We start from the raw sequence: 23,850 nt of genomic DNA on the forward strand, positions 1-23,850 counted from the left end.
AGCTATTTGTAAAGCCTCCCCAGACAGCCATTTTGCTTTTTCGCATTTCTTTTCCATGGGGATTTTCTTGATCCCTGTCTCCTGTACAGTGTCAGGAACCTCATTCCATAGTTCATCAGGCACTCTATCTATCACATGTAGGCCCTTAAATCTATTTCTCACTTCCACTGTATAATCATAAGGGATTTGATTTAGGTCATACCTCAATGGTCTAGCGGTTTTCCCTACTTTCTTCAATTTAAGTCTGAATTTGGTAAGAAGTTCATGATCTGAGCCACAGTCAGCTCCTGGCCTTGTTTTTGTTGACTATATAGAGCTTCTCCACCTTTGGCTGCAAAGAATATGAGCTTTAAGCCAACTTTTTCACTCTCTTCTTTCACTTTCATCAAGAGGCTCTTTAGTTCCTCTTCACTTTCTGCCATAAGGGTGGTGCCATTTACATATCTGACATTATTGATATTTCTCATGGCAATCTTGATTCCAGCTTGTGCTTCGTCCAGCCCAGCATTTCGCATGATGTACTCTGCACAGATGTTAAATAAGCAGGGTGACAATATACAGCCTTGACATACTGCTTTCCCGATTTGAACCCAGTGAACAGTGTGAAAAGGGACAAGTAATAGGATCTGCCTTAAAAGGAGCACAGGCAGGGCACTGGGACAGTCTCTTCCTGATGCTCAGTCAATATTTTACACAGTACAAATTCTTTATGGGAATTACACCTTTAACAAACCCCTTAGGTAGATTCCATTATTCACATTATTAGGCTAGGGACACACAGTCATTAAATAAAAAGACCAAGATTCAAACCCAAGTCTTTAGACATCAAAACACCATGCTCTTCTCAACCACTCCATTAAGCTAAAAACTTAACTTATGTACAGTAACTAGATCCCTAGACTGATACCCACAGAAACGTTCAGTAAGGTTATCTATGGATGTGCTTAGTCCCAGTGGTGTCCAAGTCTGCGACCCCATGGACTGTAGCCTGCCAGGCTCCTCTATCCATGGAGATTCTCCAGGCAAGAATACTGGATTGGGATGCCACGCCCTCCTCCAGAGCATCTTCCCAAACCAGGGACTGCACCATCTCCTGCATTGCAGGTGGATTCTTTACCATCTGAGCTACCAGGCAAGTCCTATCTCTCGATAGTAGACTATTAAGTTGCCTTTATTCTTTGTATTGAATAATTTTCAGCTCAGTAAAGAAAGAATCTTTGAAGAGATAAAACTCAGTGGACTTGAACGGGTTTGTTGTTGATGTTCAGTCGCTAAGTCATGTCTGACCCTTTGTGACCCCATGGACTATAGCCCGGCAGGCTCCCCTATCCTTCACTCTCTCTTGGAGTCTGATCAAATTCATGTCCATTGAATCAGTGATGCTATCTAATCTTATCCTCTGCCGCTCCTTCTCATTTTGCCTTCAGTCTTTTCCAGCATCAAGGCCTTTTCCAGTGAGTCGACTCTTCACATCAGGTAACCAAAGTATTGGAGCTTCAGCATCAGTCTTTCCAATGAATATTCAGGGTTGACATCCTGTAGGATTGACTGGTTTGATCCTGCAGCCCAAGGGACTCTCAAGAGTCTTCTCTGGCACCACAGTTCGAAAGCATCAATTCTTCAGTTCTCAACCTTTTATATGGCCCAGCCCTCACATCCACACATGACTACTGGAAAAACCATAGTTTTGACAATATGGACCTTTGTCTGCAAAGTGATGTGTCTGTTTTTTAATACACTGATTCTATTTAGATACAGACTTAAAAACAAAAACTTCTCCCTCAAGCCCCATCTAGGTGGCTGCCTACAACTTTGAACTTATAGCCCTGCTGTTGCATTCAAAAATAAAATAAATACGTAACACTTCTGCTCTTCATAGCACTGGTTGCATTGTTATTGTCATTAGTTTGCATTCACTGAACACTTAACTATATGATGAAGACATACACACTACATGCATTTCCTCATTTCATTCTCACCACAAACTTGTGTGATAAATATTATTATTCTCTTCATTCTGCTGCTGAAGAAAAGTGCTTGAATAGGGCAATAATGATTACCAGGTCACACAGAGGTAAATGGCAGGTTCCAGGTCTTGTGATTCCAGAATCCCAAAAGCAATGCAAGCCAAAGAATAATTATGTACATTCTCGCCCAGTCCTCAAAGGATCCGTATCAGAATGGACTCTTTCACAATACCATCACCAGTCCATAAAAGCAATGTTCAAATATTCAAGGCTATTAGGAAAACGAGTGAACCCACTTTGTGTTGCCTCAGCAGGCAAAACTAAGTCTAATGGTGGAAGACATAAGGACAGTTCCTGACGCTTATGTAACTAATGAACAGTTAGAACATAGTCTTCACTGACCAGGTCCTGTTAGAAGTACCTGATCACCAAGTATTAAAGTAGAGGCTTGAATACTATTCATAACGTGATTCTTAAACTATTTTTTTTAAATATGCTTTCCTCTACTGAAACCTTATAGATATAGAATTCATAAAACTATTCTGGTTCAAGAGGAGCAGAGAAGTCAAGAGTCCCCGTCTCAGGGCCCCTTAGAGGCAGTGATAATATCAAGAATTCCCAAGACTCTGACAAGTACAGTTTACAGAATCTCAACATGAATGAATCTTGAAGACATTATGTTAAGTGAAGCACACTAGTCACAAAAGGACAAAGACTGTCTGATTCCACTTATATGTGATATCTAAGGTAGACAGAGACAGGGACAGAAGGCAGAATCGTGGTCACTGGGGGCTGAAGGGAAGGGGGAACTGGGAGTTTGTCGGACAGAGTTTCAGTTTGGGAAAATGAAAAAGTTCTGGAGATGGAGGGCTGTGATGGTTGCAAACAAAGTAATTACACTGATGTGATACAGTTAGTGCCACTGAACTGCACACTTAAAAATGGTTAAAATGGTAAGTCACAACATATGTATTTTTTTGCAATAAAAACAATAAAAATAAGCCATTAAATCAGTCAATGTGAATGTGCAAAATAATAATACTAAATAAAATAAAAATACTAATAAGAGAAACTAGCTGTATAAAAAATAACATAATTATACTGAAAAGAGTGGGAAAGAAATAAACTAACAACTAATTGGGAAATAGTATTTTGATTGGATACAATATAGAAGGAGCTGTATGTAAATGTTATGATATAGTTATCAAAAGTGTTTCCTACAGAGGTATAGGTTAGCAATTATGAAAGTACCTTATATGTATACCAGAACTGATCAAATAAGTAAACAAATTGTAGATAATGAAATTCAGTATACTCAATGTCAGAAGAAGAAATTCTAAATAAGGAAAAAGAAAAGACTAAAATAAGCTTTTTAATACTAAATTAGAATCAGAGATACCAACACAAACTCATGACTTGGGACACATAGAGGTTTAGAAATATAAATATGTATATGTATGAGGGTAGCTAGACTATCCACTAAGAGCAATAACACCTCAGTGACTGTAACTATATCTAATGCCCAGATCGTGATCCTTAAACATCATTTTCCACCAAAAGGAAACAAGCAGTTGACCTCAGGGCAAGGGCAAAGAAAATACAAGGTGAGCCTGAAACATCTTGTGGAGCCAAAAGTAAAGAAGTTCTCTAAAAGAGATGGGAGCTTATTGAAAGTACACAGTAGCCAACCCAAAGATGCTCCTAATGGCCAAAGCTAGAACAATTTGTGTAACAAATGGTAGCAGCAATGAATTTTAACCAATAGAATAAATATCTGTGAATCTATACCAATAAAAATGAATAAATAAGTGAACAAAGGAGGGAGAAAGTTATTTCTCACAGAATTTTAATTAATAAATAAAGAGGGAAATAATTACCATTAAGCACAGTAAACAGTGTTGCAAAGACCCACTGCTGGAGGCTAAAAGCGGCTGCACTGATTTGATTCCCACCAGCAGTGAACGAGGGTTCTTTTCTCCACATCCTAACATTTTTTATTTGTTGTCTTTTTGATAATAGTCATCTTGACAGATCTGAGGTGATACCTCATCGTGGTTCTGATTTGCATTCCTGATGATTAGTGACAATGAGCGTCTTTTCATGTGCCTGTTGGCCATCTTTATGTCTTCTTTGGATAAGTATCTATTAGATTCTCTGCCCATTTTTTGATCAGGTTGTATATTTTGATGTTGACTTGTATGAGTTCTTTGTACATTTTGGATAGTAATCCCTTATTGAATATATCATTTCATTATAAAATGACTTACAATAGCCAAGTTATGAGTAATCTAAGTGCACATCAATAGATGAATAAAGATATGAGAGATAAATGTATATGTGTGTGTATATCACACACAATGGAATATCACTCAACTATATAAAAAAGAATAAAATCTTGTCATTTGCAACAACATGGGTGGACCTAGACAGTATTACGCTAAGCCAAATAAGTCAGAAAGAAAGACAAATACTATATGATTTCATTTGTATGTAGAATCTTAAAAACAAAACAAATGAACAACCAGAAACAGAATCACAGATATAGAGAACAAACAGGTGGTTGCCAGAGGGGAGTGGGTCGGTGGGGAAAAGAGAGATAAGTGTGGGAGATTAAGAGGCACAAATTCCCAGTTGCAAAATAAATGAGTCATGGGTATGTAATGTACAGTGTGGGGAATATATTCAACAATTATATACTATCTTTGTATGATGAGAGATGGTAACTACACTTACTGTGATGATCATTTAAAATGTATAGAAATATCAATTTATAATGTCATGTAATAGCAACTAACAATGGTGGAGATTAATTACATTTCAAAAACAAACTTCTGGATAAAGAGATCAGATTTGCGGTAACTAGAGGCAGAGGGATGGGGGAAGGCGGAATTGTATGAAGATAGTCAAAAGGTACACATTTCCAGTTATGAGATAAACAGGTACTAGGAATATAATTTACAGCATGATAAATATAATTAACACTGTTCTATGCTACACATGAACATCACCAGATGGTCAGCATTGAAATCAGACTGATTACATCCTTTGCAGCCAAAGATGGAGAAGCTCTATACAGTCAGCAAAAATAAGACCAGGAGTGAACTGTGGCTCAGAGCATAAACTCCTTATTGCCAAATTCAGACTTAAATAGAAGAAAGTAGGGAAAACCACTAGTCCATTCAGGTATGACCTAAATCAAATCCCTTATGACTATACAGTGGAAGTGAGAAATAGATTTAAGGGGCTAGATCGGATAGATAGAGTGCCTGATGAACTATGGATGGAGGTTCGTGACAGAGTACAGGAGACAAGGAGCAAGACCATCCCCATGGAAAAGAAACAAAAAAGCAAAATGGCTGTCTAAGGAGGCCTTACAAATAGCTGTGAAAAGAAGGGAAGTGAAAAGCAAAGGAGAAAAGGAAAGATACACCCATTTGAATGCAGAGTTCCAAAGAACAGTAAGGAGATGAGAAAGCCTTCCTCAGCGATCAATGCAAAGAAATAGAGGAAAAGAACAGAATGGGAAATTCTAGACACTTCTTCAATTAGAGATACCAAGGGAACATTTCATGCAAAGATGGGCTCAATAAAGGACAGAAATGGTATGGACCTAACAGAAGCAGAAGATATTAAGAGGTGGCAAGAATACAAAGAACTGTACAAAAAAGATCTTCACGACCCAGATAATAACGATGGTGTGATCACTCACACTCACCTAGAGCCGGACATCCTGGAATGTGAAGTGAGGTGGGCCTTAGAAAGCATCACTACAAACAAAGCTAGTGGAGGTGATGGAATTCCAGTTGAGCTGTTTCAAATCCTGAAAGATGACACTGTGAAAGTGCTCCACTCAATATGCCAGCAAATCCGGAAAACTCAGCAGTGGTCACAGGACTGGAAAAGGTCAGTTTTCATTCCAATCCCAAAGAAAGGCAATGTCAAAGAATGCTCAAACTACCACACAATTGTACTCATCTCACATGCTAGTAAGGTAATGCTCAAAATTCTGCAAGCCAGGCTTCAGCAATATGTGAACCGTGAACTTCCAGATGTTCAAGCTGGTTTTAGAAAAGGCAGAGGAACCAGAGATCAAATTGCCAACGTGAGCTGGGTCATGGAAAAAGCAAGAGTTCCAGAAAAACATCTATTTCTGCTTTACTGACTATGCCAAAGCCTTTGACTGTCTGGATCAAAATAAACTGTGGAAAATTCTGAAAGGGATGGGAATACCAGACCACCTGACCTGCCTCTTGAGAAACCTGTATGCAGGTCAGGAAGCAACAGTTAGAACTGGACATGGAACAACAAACTGGTTCCAAATAGGAAAAGGAGTACGTCAAGGCTGTATATTGTCACCCTGCTTATTTAACTTCTGTGCAGAGTACATCATGAGGAATGCTGGGCTGGAGGAAGCACAAGCTAGAATCAAGACTGCCCCGAGAAATATCAATAACCTCAGATATGCAGATGACACCACCCTTATGGCAGAAAGTGAAGAAGAACGAAAGAACCTCTTGATGAAAGTGAAAGAGGAGAGTGAAAAAAGTTCGCTTAAAGCTCAACATTCAGAAAACTAAGATCATGGCATCCAGTTTCATCACTTTATGGCAAATAGACGGGGAAACAGTGGCTCACTTTATTTTTCTGGGCTCCAAAATCACTGTGGATGGTGATTGCAGCCATGAAATTAAAAGATGCTTGCTCCCTGGAAGGTAAGTTATGACCAACCTAGACATATTAAAAGGGAGCATATTAAAAGGCAGACACATTACTTTGCCAGCAAAGGTCCATTTAGTCAAGGCTATGGTTTTTCCAATAGTCATGTATGGATGTGAGAGTTGGACTATAAAGAAAGCTGAACGCCAAAGAATTGATGCTTTTGAACTGTGGTGTTGGAGAAGACTCGAGAGTCCCTTGGACGGCAAGGAGACCCAACCAGTCCATCGTAAAGGAGATCAGGCCTGGGTGTTCATTGGAGGGACTGATGTTGAAGCTGAAACTCCAATACTTTGGCCACCTCATGCGAAGAGCTGACTCACTGGAAAAGACCCTGATGCTGGGAAAGACTGAGGGCAGGAGAAAGGGATGACAGAGGACGAGATGGCTGGATGGCATCACCGACACAATGGACACGTGTTTGAGTGAACTCCGGGAGTTGGTGATGGACAGGGAGGCCTGGCGAGCTGCGGTTCATGGGGTCACAAAGAGTCAGACACGACTGAGTGACTGAACTGAACTGAATACGATATGTGAAAGTTTTAAGAGTAAACCCTAAGCATTCACATCACAAGGAGAAATCTTCTTTTCTATTTCTTTAATTTTGTATTTATATGAAATAATGGATGTTCAGTAAACTTACTGTAGTAATCATTTCAGGATATATGTAAGTCAAATCATTATGCTGTATACCTAAAGACTTACACCATTCTGTATGTCAGTTATATCTCACAAAGCTGAAACAAAAACAACATAGTGGAAGTCTGCAAAGAACAACTGAAAGAATGGAGAAAAAATGAAGTTTTACGTCTTTTCTTGTCAAAGTTCCACAAAGGGTCTCTTCAAAAATTTGTTCCTTTAATCATTTGCTAATTAATCTGTAAAATCATTTAATTCTCAAGTATTCAGAATTCTACAACTCTAGTGCCAGATGGAAAAGTAAAAGCCATTCAGATCCTCTCTCTCATCTCTGTAGATTTATTCTACAGATATGTAGATTCATACTAAAACTCAGATCTATGCTTTTCAGTTTAGGAAATCATTAGATCTTTTAAAAAGTTATCTTGTACATGCTCTCTTTCTCAAGTAGTTACTAGACTACATGTTTCAAATACTCCAGGTATCTTTTGAATGAAGGAGCAAACCAAGATAGAACAAAATATGAGATTCAGGAAACAGATTCAGTACAGGAGAGAAACAAAGGGGAATTCCAGGCAACCACTTTGCTAAAGGCCTGGAGCAAAACTAGTCCAGACTGCAGCTGAAGGGAAAGTGTCTGGAAGGAAAGCCTCCAAGGGAAAAACATGGAATCAATAGATCATTTAATAAGTTTGGTCATGTGGGAAATTGTACTAAGTGGCTGTGGGAGCAATTGGAAAGCAGGAATATTATAAGTAAACAAAAAATGACAAAAGGCCAAGACAAAAAATATGAACAAGAAAAAGAATGTAATCAGATTACACTATTTAGCCTGGTAGTGAATAGTATTTGCAAAGTCATAATAATGTAAATACAGAAGACTACTATATCCAGAATTTGTGATATAATTTGTCGAAAGGATGGATAAGGGAAGAGAGTTAAATCTTGATCTAGGGAATTCCCTGGTGGTCCAGTGGTTAGGACTCTGCGCTTTCACTGCCAAGGGCCCAAGTTCAAGCTCTGGTTGGGGAACTAAGATCCCACAAGCTTCAAGGTGCGGCCAAAAAAAATATTAAATCTCCAGCTATTGTAAAAACAAATCAACAGATAATTTCTAAAATTAAGAAATCAAAGAATAACAGTATTAACATATTATTTCAAAACATTAAAATAAATTTCAAAATAAAAAGCTTAAAGAGTTGAATGTGGTTGCCTATGGGGAGCATAAAGTAAGGGACGGGGTAAGAGAAGGGAACTGCTGATTTTTGCTATAAACCTTTTAGTACTATTGAACTCTTAAAACTGCCTGTATCACTTTGATAAATATAAAAATTTTTAAACTAGCTATGTATTAAATAGATTCGTTATGTTTTTCCTTAAAAAGCAGGATGTTTGATGTTTAACATGCATGTAGAATGCCATGTGTTCTTCAAAAAGAAAAAAAATCACCAGTTCAAGTACTGAATCCAGAATCTCATTCCTTAAGAAAATCAATTATACACTAGGCTTGCCCCACAAGCCACTTCTTTTGTAGACAGAAAAAAAACAAAAACAAATGAGTTAGCCAGGACATGGAAGCAACCTAGATGTCCATCAGCAGATGAATGGATAAGAAAGCTGTGGTACATATACACAATGGAATATTACTCAGCCATTAAAAAGAGTACATTTGAATCAGTTCTAATGAAGTGGGTGAAACTGGAGCCTATTATACAGAATGAAGTAAGCCAGAAAGAAAAACACCAATATAGTATACTAACGCATATATATGGAATTTAGAAAGATGGTAATGATAACCCTGTATGCAAGGCAGCGAAAGAGACACAGATGTATAGAACAGTCTTTTGGACTCTGTAGGAGAGGGAGAGGGTGGAATGATTTGGGAGAATGACATTGAAACATGTATAATATCATATGTGAAACGAATCGCCAGTCCAGGTTCAATGCTGGATACTAGATGCTTGGGGCTGGTGCACTGGGATGACCCAGAGGGATGGTATGGGGACAGAGGAGGGAGGGAGGTTCAGGATGGGGAACACGTGTATACCTGTGGCGGATTCATGTTGATGTACCGCAAAACCAATACAATATTTTAAAGTAATTATCCTCCAATTAAAATAAATTTATATTTAAAAAAAATGAGTTGCAGGGCCCATTATGCTGGCCACCAAATTGTTGGATATTTTTTATCCAGTTACTATTGCAAGTGAACTTAGATTTCTGTAACAGAAACCTCAGATAATAAGAAGTATTATCTGTAAAGCAACTATACTTCAATAAAAATTTTAAAAATAAAATAAATTACATACAAAAAAAGGCATTATTACCTTCCTCATAAACTGATCTTGATTGAGGCTTTATTGTTACACTACAAAGGAAACTAGAGATACTTAAACAATTAAAACAATTAAGAGCCCCAATTGACTACAAATGTTGATACATATCAGATGAGTTGTCAAAGGAATATTATTTATTATATATCACTTCATAAAACAACACAATCTCTACTGCCAGCAATTCAATTATACCAGCATCATGATTTCAAATGATTATGAGAACCTGCTTATTCTCAGATCCAAGGCACAGCTAGCTGCTGCTGCTGCTAAGTCACTTCAGTCGTGTCTAACTCTGTGCGACCCCATAGACGGCAGCTCACCAGGCTCCTCCATCCCTGGGATTCTCTAGGCAAGAACACTGGAGTGGGTTGCCATTTCCTTCTCCAATGCATGAAAGTGAAAAGTGAAAGTGAAGTCACTCAGTCGTGTCCGACTCTTAGGAACCCCAAGGACTGCAGCCTACCAGGCTCCTCCGCCCATGGGATTTTCCGGGCAAGAGTACTGGAGTGGGGTGCCATTGCCTTCTCCAAGGCACAGCTAAAGATCAAGGCAAAATTCCTTCTGAGGTTCCAACGGAGATTAGAGCTTTTATCAACATGAGGTCTCAGATTCATGGAATTAGCAGGAACTTTAAAGATGATCAGGTCCAACAACCCACAATCATACAGCCAACCTCATGGCAAACCAAGACTAGAGTCCAGTTGATTTGAGCCTTTGTAGGTAGAGCTCTTTTCCACCACACTGTGCTATCTCCTGTCCTGTTCCTTTTGAAGCCAACTTTGTCCCTGTGAATAACTCAGACCAGGAAGAAATCTTGGAAATACACTACAGCCTCTAATTTCTCTATAATAAGAAACACACACACACACGAACACTAGTTACTGGCTACACTGACATTTAGAGTACAGAAATGGCAAACTGTAAGCAAAAGTTGAATTACATTTATCACTGCTGCTGCTGCTGCTGCTGCTGCTGCTAAGTCGCTTCAGTCGTGTCTGACTCTGTGCGACCCCAAAGACGGCAGACCACCAGGCTCCCCCGTCCCTGGGATTCTCCAGGCAAGAACACTGGAGTGGGTTGCCATTTCCTTCTCCAATGCATGAAAGTGAAAAGTGAAAGTGAAGTCGCTCAGTCATGTCTGACTCTTAGCGATCTCATGGACTGCAGCCTACCAGGCTTCTCTGTTCATGGGATTTTCCAGGCACGAGTACTGGAGTGGGGTGCCATCGCCTTCTCCGACATTTATCACTGCTGCTGCTGCTGCTGCTAAGTCACTTCAGTCGTGTCCAACTCTGTGCGACCCCATAGACGGCAGCCCACCAGGCTTCCCTGTCCCTGGGATTCTCCAGGCAAGAACACTGGAGTGGGTTGCCACATTTATCACTAGGGCTTCCTATTTCCAGGAGCCCAGGTCCCTGTCAAATTCATCCAACAAATAATGAATTCCTACTATGAGGGAGACACAGTACTATGTGCCAGGAACACCATTACAGGGGCTCTTGCTCCTTCAGAGCTCCCAGCCCGATATAACTCTATACATCCTAAAATAAAGTAGCTTGTAATGCTGGGCAAAGAATCATTATGATTTTTTTTTTAATCTTTATTTTATTTTGCTCCACTGCTGCACCTGACAAACCCATCCTCTTGGTATGCCTTTAGAACACCAGTCACCCAGCTGGCAGCACTGACACCTCACCTGGCTGGACTTTTCCCACTGCCTACAGCTGAATCATTCCAGAAGAGCCTTTCCTACACTGGTGGTGGTTGTTGTTTAGTTGCTAAGTCATGTCCGACTCTTTGCGACCCCATGGACTGTAGCTCACCAGGTTCCTCTGTCCATGGGATTCTCTAGGCAAGAATACTGGAGTGAGTTGCCATTTCCTTTTCCAGGGGATCTTCCTGACACAACGATCGAGCCTGCATCTTCTAGTTGGCAGGCAGATTCTTTACCGCTGAGCCACCTGGGAAGCCCTACTCAGGTGGTGCTAGTGGTAAAGAATCTGCTGCCAGTGCAGGAGACATAACAGACGCGGGTTCGATCCCTGGGACAGGAAGATCCCTTGGAGGAGGGTGTAGCAATCCACTCCAGTATTCTTGCCTGGAGAATTCCACGGACAGAGGAGCCTGGCGGGCTACAGTTGGAGTTGCCAAGAGTTGGACACAACGGAAGGGATTTAGCATGCGTGGTGCTCCCTCCTAGCTAATTTCAAAGTTACTCAGGCCCAAGTTCTTAGGCCTCTTTGACTCTTCCACCTCCTCCCATACCCAATCAAAGCTGCTCCATCTTCTTTCACACATATCTTCTGCAGACACTCTTCTTCCTTGTTATTTGCACTACTTCTTTCTCCTTTGTCGAGCTCTGCCTGCATTTCAACTGTGCTTCCCACAACAGCCAGATTAATCATCCAAAAACACAGCTTACATATGTTACTCTACTACTCAAAAGGATCTGAAGCTCTCTATTTCCTCTAGGATAAAATCTCATCGTCCCTTGACTATATCGTGAACCGGACAATATACTTCTGAGCCTCTGCTAATACCATTCCTTCGATCTAAAATATTCTCTTTTCCCTCTCTGTCCATCCAAATTTTATATTTCCTTCAAAGACATTTGTTCAAATACCATTTTCTCTGTGAAGCCCACTGTCATCTCACTGGTACACGAGCATTCTGGGCAGGACAAGAGTGCAAATAATCTGAGCAAGATGGAGTGAAGCAAGGAGGCTGGTGTGACTGGATGAGGTGAGAGCATTTTGGAAATAACATCAGAGAGGTATCGAAAGGCCAGACCCCACAGGACCTTCTTGACCATTAAAAGGACTTTAAATCTGAACAAAATGGGGATCAACACTTTCCTATGTTCCCTAGCAAAGATATATGACTTGGCAGACAGATCATGCTGCCAGTGGTGACAGGAGCAGGCTACATGTAGAATGGCAAGCACAGAAGCAAGGAAGCTAGTAAAGAGGCTGTTACAGTAAGCCGGGCACAAGGGTGCAGGCGGTGACTAGAGTCTGAATACAGATACACAGGCTGACTGGATGAGGGACATGGGAACCAAGAAGTAGTTAAGGATGATTCCAAGTTGCTGGCCCTAAACAAGTGGAAGAGCAGAGATGTCCAACTGAGATAAGGGAGAAGACTGTGGCAGGAGCAGGTTTTGAGGTAGAAGATTTGGAGACAGGTTTGGGGTATGATCAGTTTAGGATGTATATCAGACATCCAAAGGAAAATGTAGGGCAGGAAATTTCTTACCTCAATCTGAAATTCAGGGGAGAGGTTCTGGCTAGAGATATATATTTGACAATCGTCCAAATACACATCCGGCCAGTTTTATAAAACTTCTGTGATGATGGGTATGTTCCGTATCTGCACTGCTCCATATGGCAGCCACAAGACACTTATGACTTGAAATGTGGATAGGGTGATTAGGAACAGAATTGTTAATTTTAGTTAATTTACATTTAAATAAGCACAAATGGGACAAAGCATGTACATGCGACTGGATGAGCATCCTAGTGAATGTAGGTAGAGAGGACTGGGTACTGGGTTAAGCCTACCACATATTGAGATAGGAAATTTAAAAAAAAGAAACAACTCAAATCTCCATCAACAACAGAAGAGAAAAATAATTAGTGACATAGTCACATAAGATTATCTTTCAACATTGAACACATAAATCTATGTGAATGAATCTCAGAAACAATGTTAAATGAAAAGAAGTAACTCAGAGAAGAAAATTTTCCATAAAGGTCAAAAGCAGACAAAACTAAACGATGCACTGCTTAGGAATATATTAAAATTACTAAAACAATAAAGAAAAATCAAGGAATGATTATCCAAATATAGGATAACATCATCTCTTCACGGGAAGTGAGCACAGAGGGCTTCAAAATTACTGAAATTTCCTTAACTGCGTGGTGACTACACAGGTATTCATTTTGTTATTCTTTTTCATCCTATATACTCTGACATGTATAATATTAAATAACTGAGAGTATATAAGTGAGGCAGTATATGGTTAATTGTCAAATAAATATTTCAAAACATCTTAAAATCATTAAGTTCAGAAAAAGGAAAGATAACTGTGTGACCTCTATAGTGTCTAAAAAGGAGGAAAGATTTAGTCATATAAAGAAAAGAGGGAAGGGCATTCTAGAATAGGAATGAACAGGTCACATGCAAGAATCAGTAAATTAGTGAGTCTGACTAGAGACGAGTGAAGTTAGGTGGAAAAGTTGGGCTAAAGCCAGCTTATGAGATGCCTAAATGCTGGGTCAGGGAGTTTGGATTTAAAACAAAAAAAAGAAGTTTGGACTTTATCTTGAAATAGGGCAGAACCACTGGTGGTGTCTAAACAAGTCAATAGCATGGGAAAAGTGGTATATTAGTAGGACTAGTATGATGATAAGGATCAACTAATAGAGAGACAGGAGGCTGGGAAAAAAATATAAAACTTGTAGCTGTGAGATGTCACAGAAGATTTAGTATGGCCTGAACTATGATTCTGATGAAAAAGTTTACTCCAAGAAACTTTAGGATGAAAGATTCAACAGTCTGATCTTGGGAATAGGCAGTGAAGGGGAAAGAGATTCAAAGATTACTCCAATTTTCAAGCTAAACTAAGGAAATGATAATACCAACATGCGCAAAACTAGGAAAATCAACAGAGAAAACCAGTTTTGAAGGAAGACCACTGATTCATTCATGGGATAAAAGTCAGGCAGTGTGATAGCTTCCCCTCAGGGAACAGCTCATGAATCACACTTCTTTTTAAGTAACATATTCTTAATAGGCAAAGAGAAAATATTTAATACATAGTTCTTTGGGAGGAATAAAAGCTGTTATAGCTTTTAACCCTACAAGAATTTTACAAGTACCATTTTAAAAGAATCCTGTTACAATAATACTGAGTTGCTTTTCAAAATAAACTGAAAGAAGGAATAGAACACCAAAGTAGAGATGTTCCGTAAAATGTCAGAGATGAAGGAGTGAAATTACTCAACCCAATTTGACCGAATGCTCGAGGACAGAATTTATCAACTGGCCCTGGATCCCCACAGCACTGAGCACAGTGAATGATCACTATAGAATATTGATACTTAAGTAAGGCTGAAGGAACAGACAGAAAAGAGTGAGGGCAAAAACAAGCCAATTAGGAACACCCCACCCAAGCCTCCAGAGCCCAGCATACCTTAAAGGAGCTAACGCTATGGAAGGAGAGTGCTTTAGCCTTATCATCCTGGCTGAAAGGTAGGCTGAGCCTGTGGTACCTAGTTTAAGAGAGCTAAAATACCAAACAAAAAATGGAAAGGATGCCAATTCTCAAGGAAACATACACTGAGTTTCTGCTCCCCACATTACTACCTAATGAGACCGTCCCCAACTCTAACCTTTAAGGCAGACAGTAGAATGTAACTTTTTAAGTGTGTGGCTAAAGATATTCAAGGGCATCACTGATAAAAAGTCATTGTTTTGGTTGAAAGTGGTTTAAAAGTCTGAATCTCATACCACTATTGCTTAAGCCAGTAGAACAAAGAAATACAAACAGAGCTACTGGTAAAGTGAGATGACTGATGCTCAGGTGTTTCAAGCGGTTGCCAGCGACTGGGCAATCTACAGGTTCCCCCAGATTAAGATAATTTGGCAGAGTCCCAACTTATCCAATATGGCTACAAAGGGAACAATGAGGCTGCTTTCTAAATGAATTGATCTTATACAAATGCCTTAAGACCACCTCTTTCTCAACAGATTAGAACAGAAAAGAAATGGCCAAACATTGGCAATTGTTGTTCAGTGGCTAAGTAGTGCCCGACTCTTTGAGACCCCAAGGACTGCAGCATACCAGGCTTCCCTGTCATTCACTATCTCCTGGAGTTTGGTCAAACTCATGTCCATTGAGTCAGTGCTGCCATCCAACCATCTCATCCTCTGTCACCCCCTTCTCCACCTGCCTTCGATCTTTCCCAGCATCAGGGTCTTTTCCAATGAGTCAGTTCTTTGCATCAGGCAGCTAAGTATTGGAGCTTCAGCTTAAGCATCAATCCTTCCAAGGAATATTCAGGGTTGATTTCCTTTAGGATTGACTGGTTTGATCTGCCTGCTGTCCAAGGGACTCTCAAGAGTCTCCTCCAATACTACAGTTCAGAGGAAGAATAACAGTTCAGAGCTCATGCTCTGGCACCATACAGACCTGGGTTAAATCTCAGTTCTTCCAGTAAACAGCTACATAACCATATCTTTTAACCCATTCCTATTATGGAAAGTAAGACTGATTACCTTCCTCAAGATTTAAATATATGATAACTTCACATGTTAGTATGTTCCTTCCGAAAACTACACCATGACCCCTTTGATTGGACCTGCATTTTCCTTACTAGCCTCAGCCAGTAATTTTTAGTGAAGAGCTTTCTAGATGGATGATCTCAATCATTGTGCTTTGAATCTCCAATTTCCCTCTCTGAGAACCACTTTACTTTGAAGTTCTGGTTCTTCAACCCATGCTCTGGGCTTCATCAGTGAAAGTGAAGAACAGGAGAAAAAACAAAATCAAATTATAAGTAGAACTTACAAACGTTGTAGTTGTGTAAACTTAAAATTGATGCTTTCTTTAAAAATCACAAATTCTGTAGAATCTATTAGCAATAATTTTAATAAGTGTTCTTACACGTAGGAGGCCCAGGGAGGTACCCTGCCTATGTTTAGCACCCCCACTTCCCTCTCTCAACTCAGGGATCTTTCTGTATGCTGTAGCGGAATCTGTGGTGTAGTGGGAAACAGAGAGGGAAAAGTTCCACAGATTCCTCATTTGCATTCGGCCTCCTTTGGAACCATTACTGCTCTCCTAGTTCAGGCAGTAAAGACTAAATCCCAACCAGTTTCAACTCTCTTACGATCCTGAGCACAGCCACCAAATTAAATGCTAGACTAGCAGTCTTCATGAACATCCCTTCCCACCTCAAAAACTCTTAAGGGCTCCCTACCTTTTATTCACTAGAAAGAGCCCAACTCAAATCCAAAGGCCAGGCTAACATCATTCTACTTTTATAGCACAGTTCTTGTTTGCTCCTAATTCCCCGAAGGAAATTCTTTAAGGCTGTGACTAATCTGCTCATTGTGCTCCCAACACAGACAAATCTGCACGCCCAGGAAAGATTACACCCATCCCCACGCACCTTTCCTTCAAAGGCCAGCCCAGACAGCCCCATCTTTGCCCCGCAACCGTGCTTCTCAAACACACTGCCCAGTCTTCTGACCCTCTCAAGTACACCTCTTTTTACTGGCTATACTCTCGTGGCATCTCAATCCATTCCAACCACTTTGAAGGCAGGCCACGTTCATTACACAGAGGATCATCACTGTGCCCTGCACTTAGTAGATTCAGGGTATTTTTTAAACCAGAGGAGGAGCTCAAATACTGTATCTAAGTAGGGCAAGACAATACTGCCCATCTTTGCCGATTCCCCTTTATTCACAGTAAAGGGTATTATTCAGCGTTCGCTACAACGTTGAAAATTTCTAGTATACACAGAACAGTCATGTGGAGAGAGCACGCCACCGGATGGCAGAAACCTGCGTCCCAATCCTGCGTCTGGCCACAAGCTCTGCATCTGTGGGGAAATCGCACCATCTCTCTGGGCCTCGGTGGTCTCAGGTGTAAAGCGGGGGAGCCACTGTAAGGGCTTCCAGGGTGTCTCTCGGCTCCCACAGTCCCCCCACAGGAAAGCCAACGCTCGGCTGCTCGCTAAGGCGGAAGCAGGCAAACTTTTACACTTCCCAGGGCTGGCATTTCCAAACGGGAGTGGAAACTCAGTCCGCACAGGAACAAGCGGGGCTGAGAGGAAGGTGAGAAGCAGTGTCCCCGGACTCGGATCCTTTACCCCGTGTCCAGGAACAGTCCGCCTCGGGTTCCTGGCCCCTCACAGGCAGACTTCCCCCGAGAGTGGCCCGGCCCGGTGCGGCTCCCGGGAGCGGGCAGAGGTGACTGTCCGCGCCCGTGCTCCGCGCCCCCAGCACTTGTGACACACGCCGGGTGACCCGGGTCACAGCCTCCGTCCGTCCTCACCGCCTGAGGGACGCCCTTCTCTCCCGGGCAAGGCTCCTCGCTGCCGCCCGGCGAGCCGCTCTTCCGGGCCCCGGCGGCCTCGGTGCGGCCGCCCGAGCCCCAGGCCGCCGGGACCGGCGGCGTGAGGGGAGGCGGCGGCGGCAGCTTTAAGTGCTGAATCACCACTTTGCAAACCACCGTGACCTGCGGGCCCCGAGGGCCCGGACGCTCCGCTCGGCTTACCCACAGAGGCGCTCCGAGGGCGGCAGGCGGGCGCCGAGGACCGAGCGGAAGGTGCTGGGCAGCGCGGGGTGCAGCAGCCACGCTAGCCGGTACCGCATACCCCAGCGAAGCCGCCGGGATCACCGCGAACGCTTCCTTCTTGCGCCAAGCCGGCCTCGCTCACTGCGCATGCTCAGTCTGCCGCGCCGCGCCGCCTCCCGGGAGCCTCCGAGCGGCCGCCTCTCCGGGTTTTCCCTGGAGCCCGACAAGGCGTGGACGGCGGGCGGCCAAGACGCCGGCTGGCGGGAGGGACGGAATGTAGCCCGGGAGCTGCAGGAGCCGGGCCACCAGGCTTCCCCGGGCGAAGAGGGACCCTGCTGGGTCACGCCGGATTCACGCGTGAGGGCGGCTGTGTGTCTCTGGTCTGTGTTAGCCGGGCGCAGGGGACTCACGAATACTGTGAGGGCACAAGGGGCCATGTTTGCGGAGGCGCCCCCATTGGCTGTCGGTCCCGGCGGTGCAGGTGCTGAAACAAGGTCCGCCGGCGAGGCGACCTCCCACAAAATGAATCGGCGACTGGCGTGCGGCCCGCGGGCTCCCTCTAGAGCGCGATGGGGACGTGGACGGTGGGGTAGGGGACTGGGGAGGAGTTAAACGCGAGAGTCCCCCAGAGAGAGGCCGGGACCTGGGGGCAGTTTCCACCCTGGGAAACTAGGTCAAAGACCTAGGTGGACGTGGGACCGGCCATCGCAAAACAAGGCCTTCCTGGATTTACAAATCCAGAATAAAAACTACCACTCTGTACTGCTGCTGCTGCTGCTACTACTACATTAAAAAAAAAAAAAAAGTATGGGTAGTACTACTAGTATTCAGTGTACTTCAGGCACTATTTGTAAGACTTTTTTCTCGATGGCTTTATGATGTTTTGCATCCAAGAACAAGGTAATTGTTATGAATTTAACTTTCCTTTATGTTATTTTACAGGGTTTTTTTTTGTTTGTTTGTTTGTTTGTTTGTTTTAAGAAAAGCGCAATTAGGGTTAGTAATTCCCTAACTTGGGGCTTCCCAGGTGACCCAGTGGCAAAGAATCGCCTGCGAATGCAGGAGAAATGGGTTCGATCCCTGCAGACTGCAGCTAGAGAGTAGCACCACCTCCCACCCCACCCAAAGAAAAGCTGGCTCAGCTGTGAAGACCCAGCACAGAGCCCTCCCCCCCCTCCAGAAAAAAGAATCCTGTCAGTGCAGGAGATGTAGGAGAGGTGGGGAAGATCTTCCCCTGGGTGGGGAAGATCCCTGGAGGAGGTAAGGATAGAATTATCTTCAGAATTATGCTTCAGAATTCTTGCCTGGAAAAATTCCATGGACAGAGGAGCCTAGTGGCTTATAGTCCTTGGGATCACAGAGTTGGAAGCAACTGAGAGGCTGAAAACACAAACACAGACACTTCCTAACTTAAGTGCTTTTAGGTTCCTGATGTGGCAGACCCAAGACTGCAGCCAAAAACAGTGTTCTGAATCCTATTATTGCTTCTAAGGGGAATCAGAAGGATCCCTTAAGTGGATAATTCATCAGTGAGGTTCTTGGGGATCTTTTTTTTTTTTTTTTACCATGTACTTTCAGCTAAAGGTAAACCCCGGAGGGATGAAAACTGAGGTAGCAGAAAGGAGGCAGCCCTCCTAGCGCTGTAAGGTACAATTTCACAATGTTACACTCTCGTTCCAGCCCATCTGTTTTAGTTTCTGGTGGCTGCCATAACAAATTACCACCAATTTAGTGGCTTAAAACAACAGAAATTTATTCTCTCACAGTCTGGAGGCCAGAAGGACAAAATTAAGATGTTGGCAGGGTGGCACTCCCTACAGACAGTCTTAGGGGAGAATCTGTTCTTTGCCTCTTTCAACCTCCTTGGCTTCAGGCCCTGTTACTCCAATAAGCATCTTTACATTGCCTTCTCTGTGTGTCTTTTCTTTTGTCTCTTAATAGGACATTTGTCATTGGATTTAGGGCACAGCAAGGTAATCCAGGATGATCCTATCTCATCCTTAACTTAATTACATCTGCAAAGACTTTTTTCCAAATAATGTTAACATTTACAGGCTACTGGGTTTAGGACACGTCTTTTGGGGGGGCATTATTCACCCCCATCGTTCTAGCCTCTACCCCTGCCTGTTCACCAACTCCAAATCACACAACTGTCCCAGGTAATTGATGCTTTGTTGTTTAGTTGCTCAGTTGTGTCCGACTGTTTTGCAGCCGCATGGACTGTAGCCCAGCAGGCTCCTCTGTCCATGGGATTTCCCAGGCAAAAATGCTGGAGTGGGTTGTTGCCATTTCCTTCTCTAGGGGATCTTACCAACCCAAGGATCGAACTCCCATCTCCTGCATTGGCAGGCAGATTCTTTACCACTGAGTCACCTGGGAAACCCCCAACTGATGCTTACAACAATATGAACTTGTCAGTGCTCTTTCAACCCCTGTTGAAAAGGCATTGCCTTTACAAAGCTTTCCTTCAGTTCCATTCTTCACATACCCTACTGGAAATAACCACTCTCTAGGGGCACTTACTTGAACCTTAATCTTCCATATGTGTAAGAAGCAATAGATTGGGAATGATTTCTTAGTCGTTTTTGTGTCTCACCTGGCAGCAAGCACATGCTTACACAATGTTTGTCAAATGCAGGTTTGCTGAATCTCATTAAGCCTCTAGGTGTAACTACAATTTATAGGAAATACAGGGGACAAATCTGTTAAATCACACCATAAAGATACAATTGGCAACGTTTAGAATGTTTGTAATATCACACAACAAATGATTTATTTCTTCTACAAATAAATTGCAAAATAAAGAGAGGAAGGAAAAGCCTGTGAATTAAAAGGGAGTTGGAATTGATGAGCTATGACAAGCTGTTATAAAATTTCAGTGAAAATGCAAAGGGCCAGGAAGACCCAAGCCAATCTTGAAACAGAATCTGGAACATTTACACTACCAAATTTTTCTTTTCTTCTTGTATTTTCTTTTTTTGCTGTACTGCAGGCTTGTGGAATCTTAGTTCTTTGGCCAGAGATTGAACCCAGGCCCTCAGCAGTGAGAGTACAGAGTCCTAAAGTCTGGACTGTCAGGAAATTCCCACTACCAAATATTAAAAGTTACTATTAAGCTTTAGTATTTGAGATAATATGTTAATGGTATGAGGGCAGACAAATAGGCATTGAAAATTATTTACTAGTATCTACAAAAGCTACACATATGTGTATGTTATGACCCAGCAATTCCAGCTTTAGCTGTATACTCATCAGAAATGTGAACATATATCCATGAAGATGCATGTACTAGAATATTCATAGTAGTGTAAGTATTATACAGTCCCCAACTGGGAACTGGTTTTAGAAAAGGCAGAGGAACCAGAGATCAAATTGCCAACATCTGCTGGACCATGGAAAAAGCAAAAGAGTTCCAGAAAAAACATCTATTTCTGCTTTATTGACTATGCCAAAGCCTTTGACTGTGTGGTTCACAATAAACTGTGGAAAATTCTGAGAGAGATGGGAATACCAGACCACCTGACCTGCCTCTTGAGAAACCTGTATGCAGGTCAGGAAGCAGCAGTTAGAACTGGACATGGAACAACAGACTTGTTCCAAATAGGAAAAGGACTACGTCAAGGCTGTATATTGTCACCCTGCTTGTTTAACGTCTATGCAGAGTACATCATGAGAAACGCTGGACTGGAAGAAACACAAGCTGGAATCAAGATTGCGGGGAGAAATGTCAATAACCTCAGATATGCAGATGACACCACCCTTATGGCAGAAAGTGAACAGGAGCTCAAAAGCCTCTTGATAAAAGTGAAAGAGGAGAGTGAAAAAGTTGTTCTAAAGCTCAACATTCAGAAAACGAAGATCATGGCATCTGGTCCCATCACTTCATGGGAAGTAGTTGGGGAAACAGTGGAAACAGTGTCAGACTTTATTAATTTGGGCTCCAAAATCACTGCAGATGGTGATTGCAGCCATGAAATTAAAAGACGCTTACTCCTTGGAAGAAAAGTTATGACCAACCTAGATAGCATATTGAAAAGCAGAGACATTACTTTGCCGACTAAGGTCCGTCTAGTCAGTGCTATGGTTTTTCCTGTGGTCATGTATGGATGTGAGAGTTGGACTGTGAAGAAGGCTGAGCACCAAGGAATTGATGCTTTTGAACTGTGGTGTTGGAGAAGACTCTTGCGAGTCCCTTGGACTGCAAGGAGATCCAACCAGTCCATTCTGAAGGAGATCAACCCTGGGATTTCTTTGGAAGGAATGATGCTAAAGCTGAAACGCCAGTACTTTGGCCACCTCATGCGAAGAGTTGACTCATTGGAAAAGACTCTGATGCTGGGAGGGATTGGGGGCAGGAGGAGATGGGGACAACAGAGGATGAGATGGCTGGATGGCATTACTGACTCGATGGACGTGAGTCTGAGTGAACTGTGGGAGTTGGTGATGGACAGGGAGGCCTGGCGTGCTGCGATTCATGGAGTCGCAAAGAGTCGGACACGGCTGGCGACTGAACTGAACTAAACTGGGAACAATCCAGATATCGACTGAGCAACTGAACTGAACTGAACTAAGCATTTGGTTAAGAATAATTCCATCTTCAGTGAAAGATGAGGGAAGTGGGGAAATATTGGTCAGGAACTGATAATTATTGAAACAAGATAATAGTGAAAGGTTGTTTCTGAACCACGCAAAGACTGGGATTCTTGGCCTCTGGAGAAGAAGAATTCAATCCAGGGCCAGAGACAAGGCTTGATCGCTCAAAGCTTTTGTATAATAAAGTTCTATTAAAGTATAAAGGACATAGAGAAAGCTTCTGACATAGGAATCAGAAGGGGGCAGAAAGAGTACCCCCTTGCTAGTGTTAGCAATGGAGTTATATACTCCCCAGTGAATCCAAAGAATGTCTGGAGGTTGTAAAGACCTCTCTAGACCTACTCCCATAATTTACATTTTCAGTTCAGTTCAGTTCAGTTTAGTCACTCAGTCATGTCCGACTCTTTGCGACCCCATGAACCGCAGCACGCCAGGCTTCCCTGTCCATCACTATCTCCCAGAGTTCACTCAAACTCACATCCATTGAGTCGGTGATGCCATCCAGCCATCTCATCCTCTGTCCTCCCCTTCTTGTCCTGTCCCTAATCCCTCCCAGCATCAGAGTCTTTTCCAATGAGTCAGCTCCTTGCATGAGGTGGCCAAAGTGCTGGAGTTTCAGCTTTAGCATCATTCCTTCCGAAGAACACCCAGGACTGATCTCCTTTAGGATGGACCAGTTGGATCTCCTTGCAGTCCAAGGGACTCTCAAGAGTCTTCTCCAACACCACAGTTCAAAAGCATCAATTCTTCGGCGCTCAGCCTTCTTCACAGTCCAACTCTCGCATCCACACATAACCACTGGAAAAACCATAACCTTGACCAGACAGACCTTTGTTGGCAAAGTAAGGTCTCTGCTTTTCAATATGCTATCTGAGTTGATCATAACTTTTTTTCCAAGGAGCAAGCGTCTTTTAATTTCATGGCTGCAGTCACCATCTGCAGTGATTTTGGAGCCCCCCAAAATAAAGTCTGACATTGTTTCCACTGTTTCCCCATCTATTTCCCATGAAGTGATGGGACCAGATGCCATGATCTTCGCTTTCTGAATGTTGAGCTTTAAGCCAACTATTTCACTCTCCCCTTTCACTTTCATCAAGAGGCTTTTTAGTTCCTCTTCACTTTCTGCCATAAGGGTGGTATCATCTCAATATCTGAGGTTATTAATATTTATTTAAAATTTACATTTTAAGATAACAATTAGCCAGAAGGTTTAATCCAGAGACTGTCCTCAGGCAGGATACATTATTGTTATATAATCCTAAGGAATATAGAGGGGGAAAAAAAAAGGTTT

The 23,850-nt window shown here is 42.4% G+C and overlaps 1 protein-coding gene across 2 annotated transcripts in view; it reads right to left on the minus strand.

Annotated features, from left to right (window-relative positions):
• IDE (insulin degrading enzyme) overlaps positions 1 to 18,532 on the minus strand; it is a 104,529-nt gene extending 85,997 nt beyond the window's left edge. The window contains exon 1 of one of the 2 annotated variants that reach the window (XM_069567578.1): positions 17,946 to 18,532. In XM_069567578.1, coding sequence (XP_069423679.1) covers positions 17,946 to 18,043 — 98 coding nt within the window. In that variant the 5' untranslated portion in view covers positions 18,044 to 18,532. The remainder of the gene's footprint in view (positions 1 to 17,945) is intronic. The other variant, XM_069567577.1, reaches the window with a different exon arrangement.
• Between the last annotated feature and the right edge of the window lie 5,318 nt (positions 18,533 to 23,850).

The sequence above is a fragment of the Ovis canadensis genome, chromosome 22 (genome assembly GCF_042477335.2).
Source record: "Ovis canadensis isolate MfBH-ARS-UI-01 breed Bighorn chromosome 22, ARS-UI_OviCan_v2, whole genome shotgun sequence".
Classification (NCBI taxonomy): domain Eukaryota; kingdom Metazoa; phylum Chordata; class Mammalia; order Artiodactyla; family Bovidae; genus Ovis; species Ovis canadensis.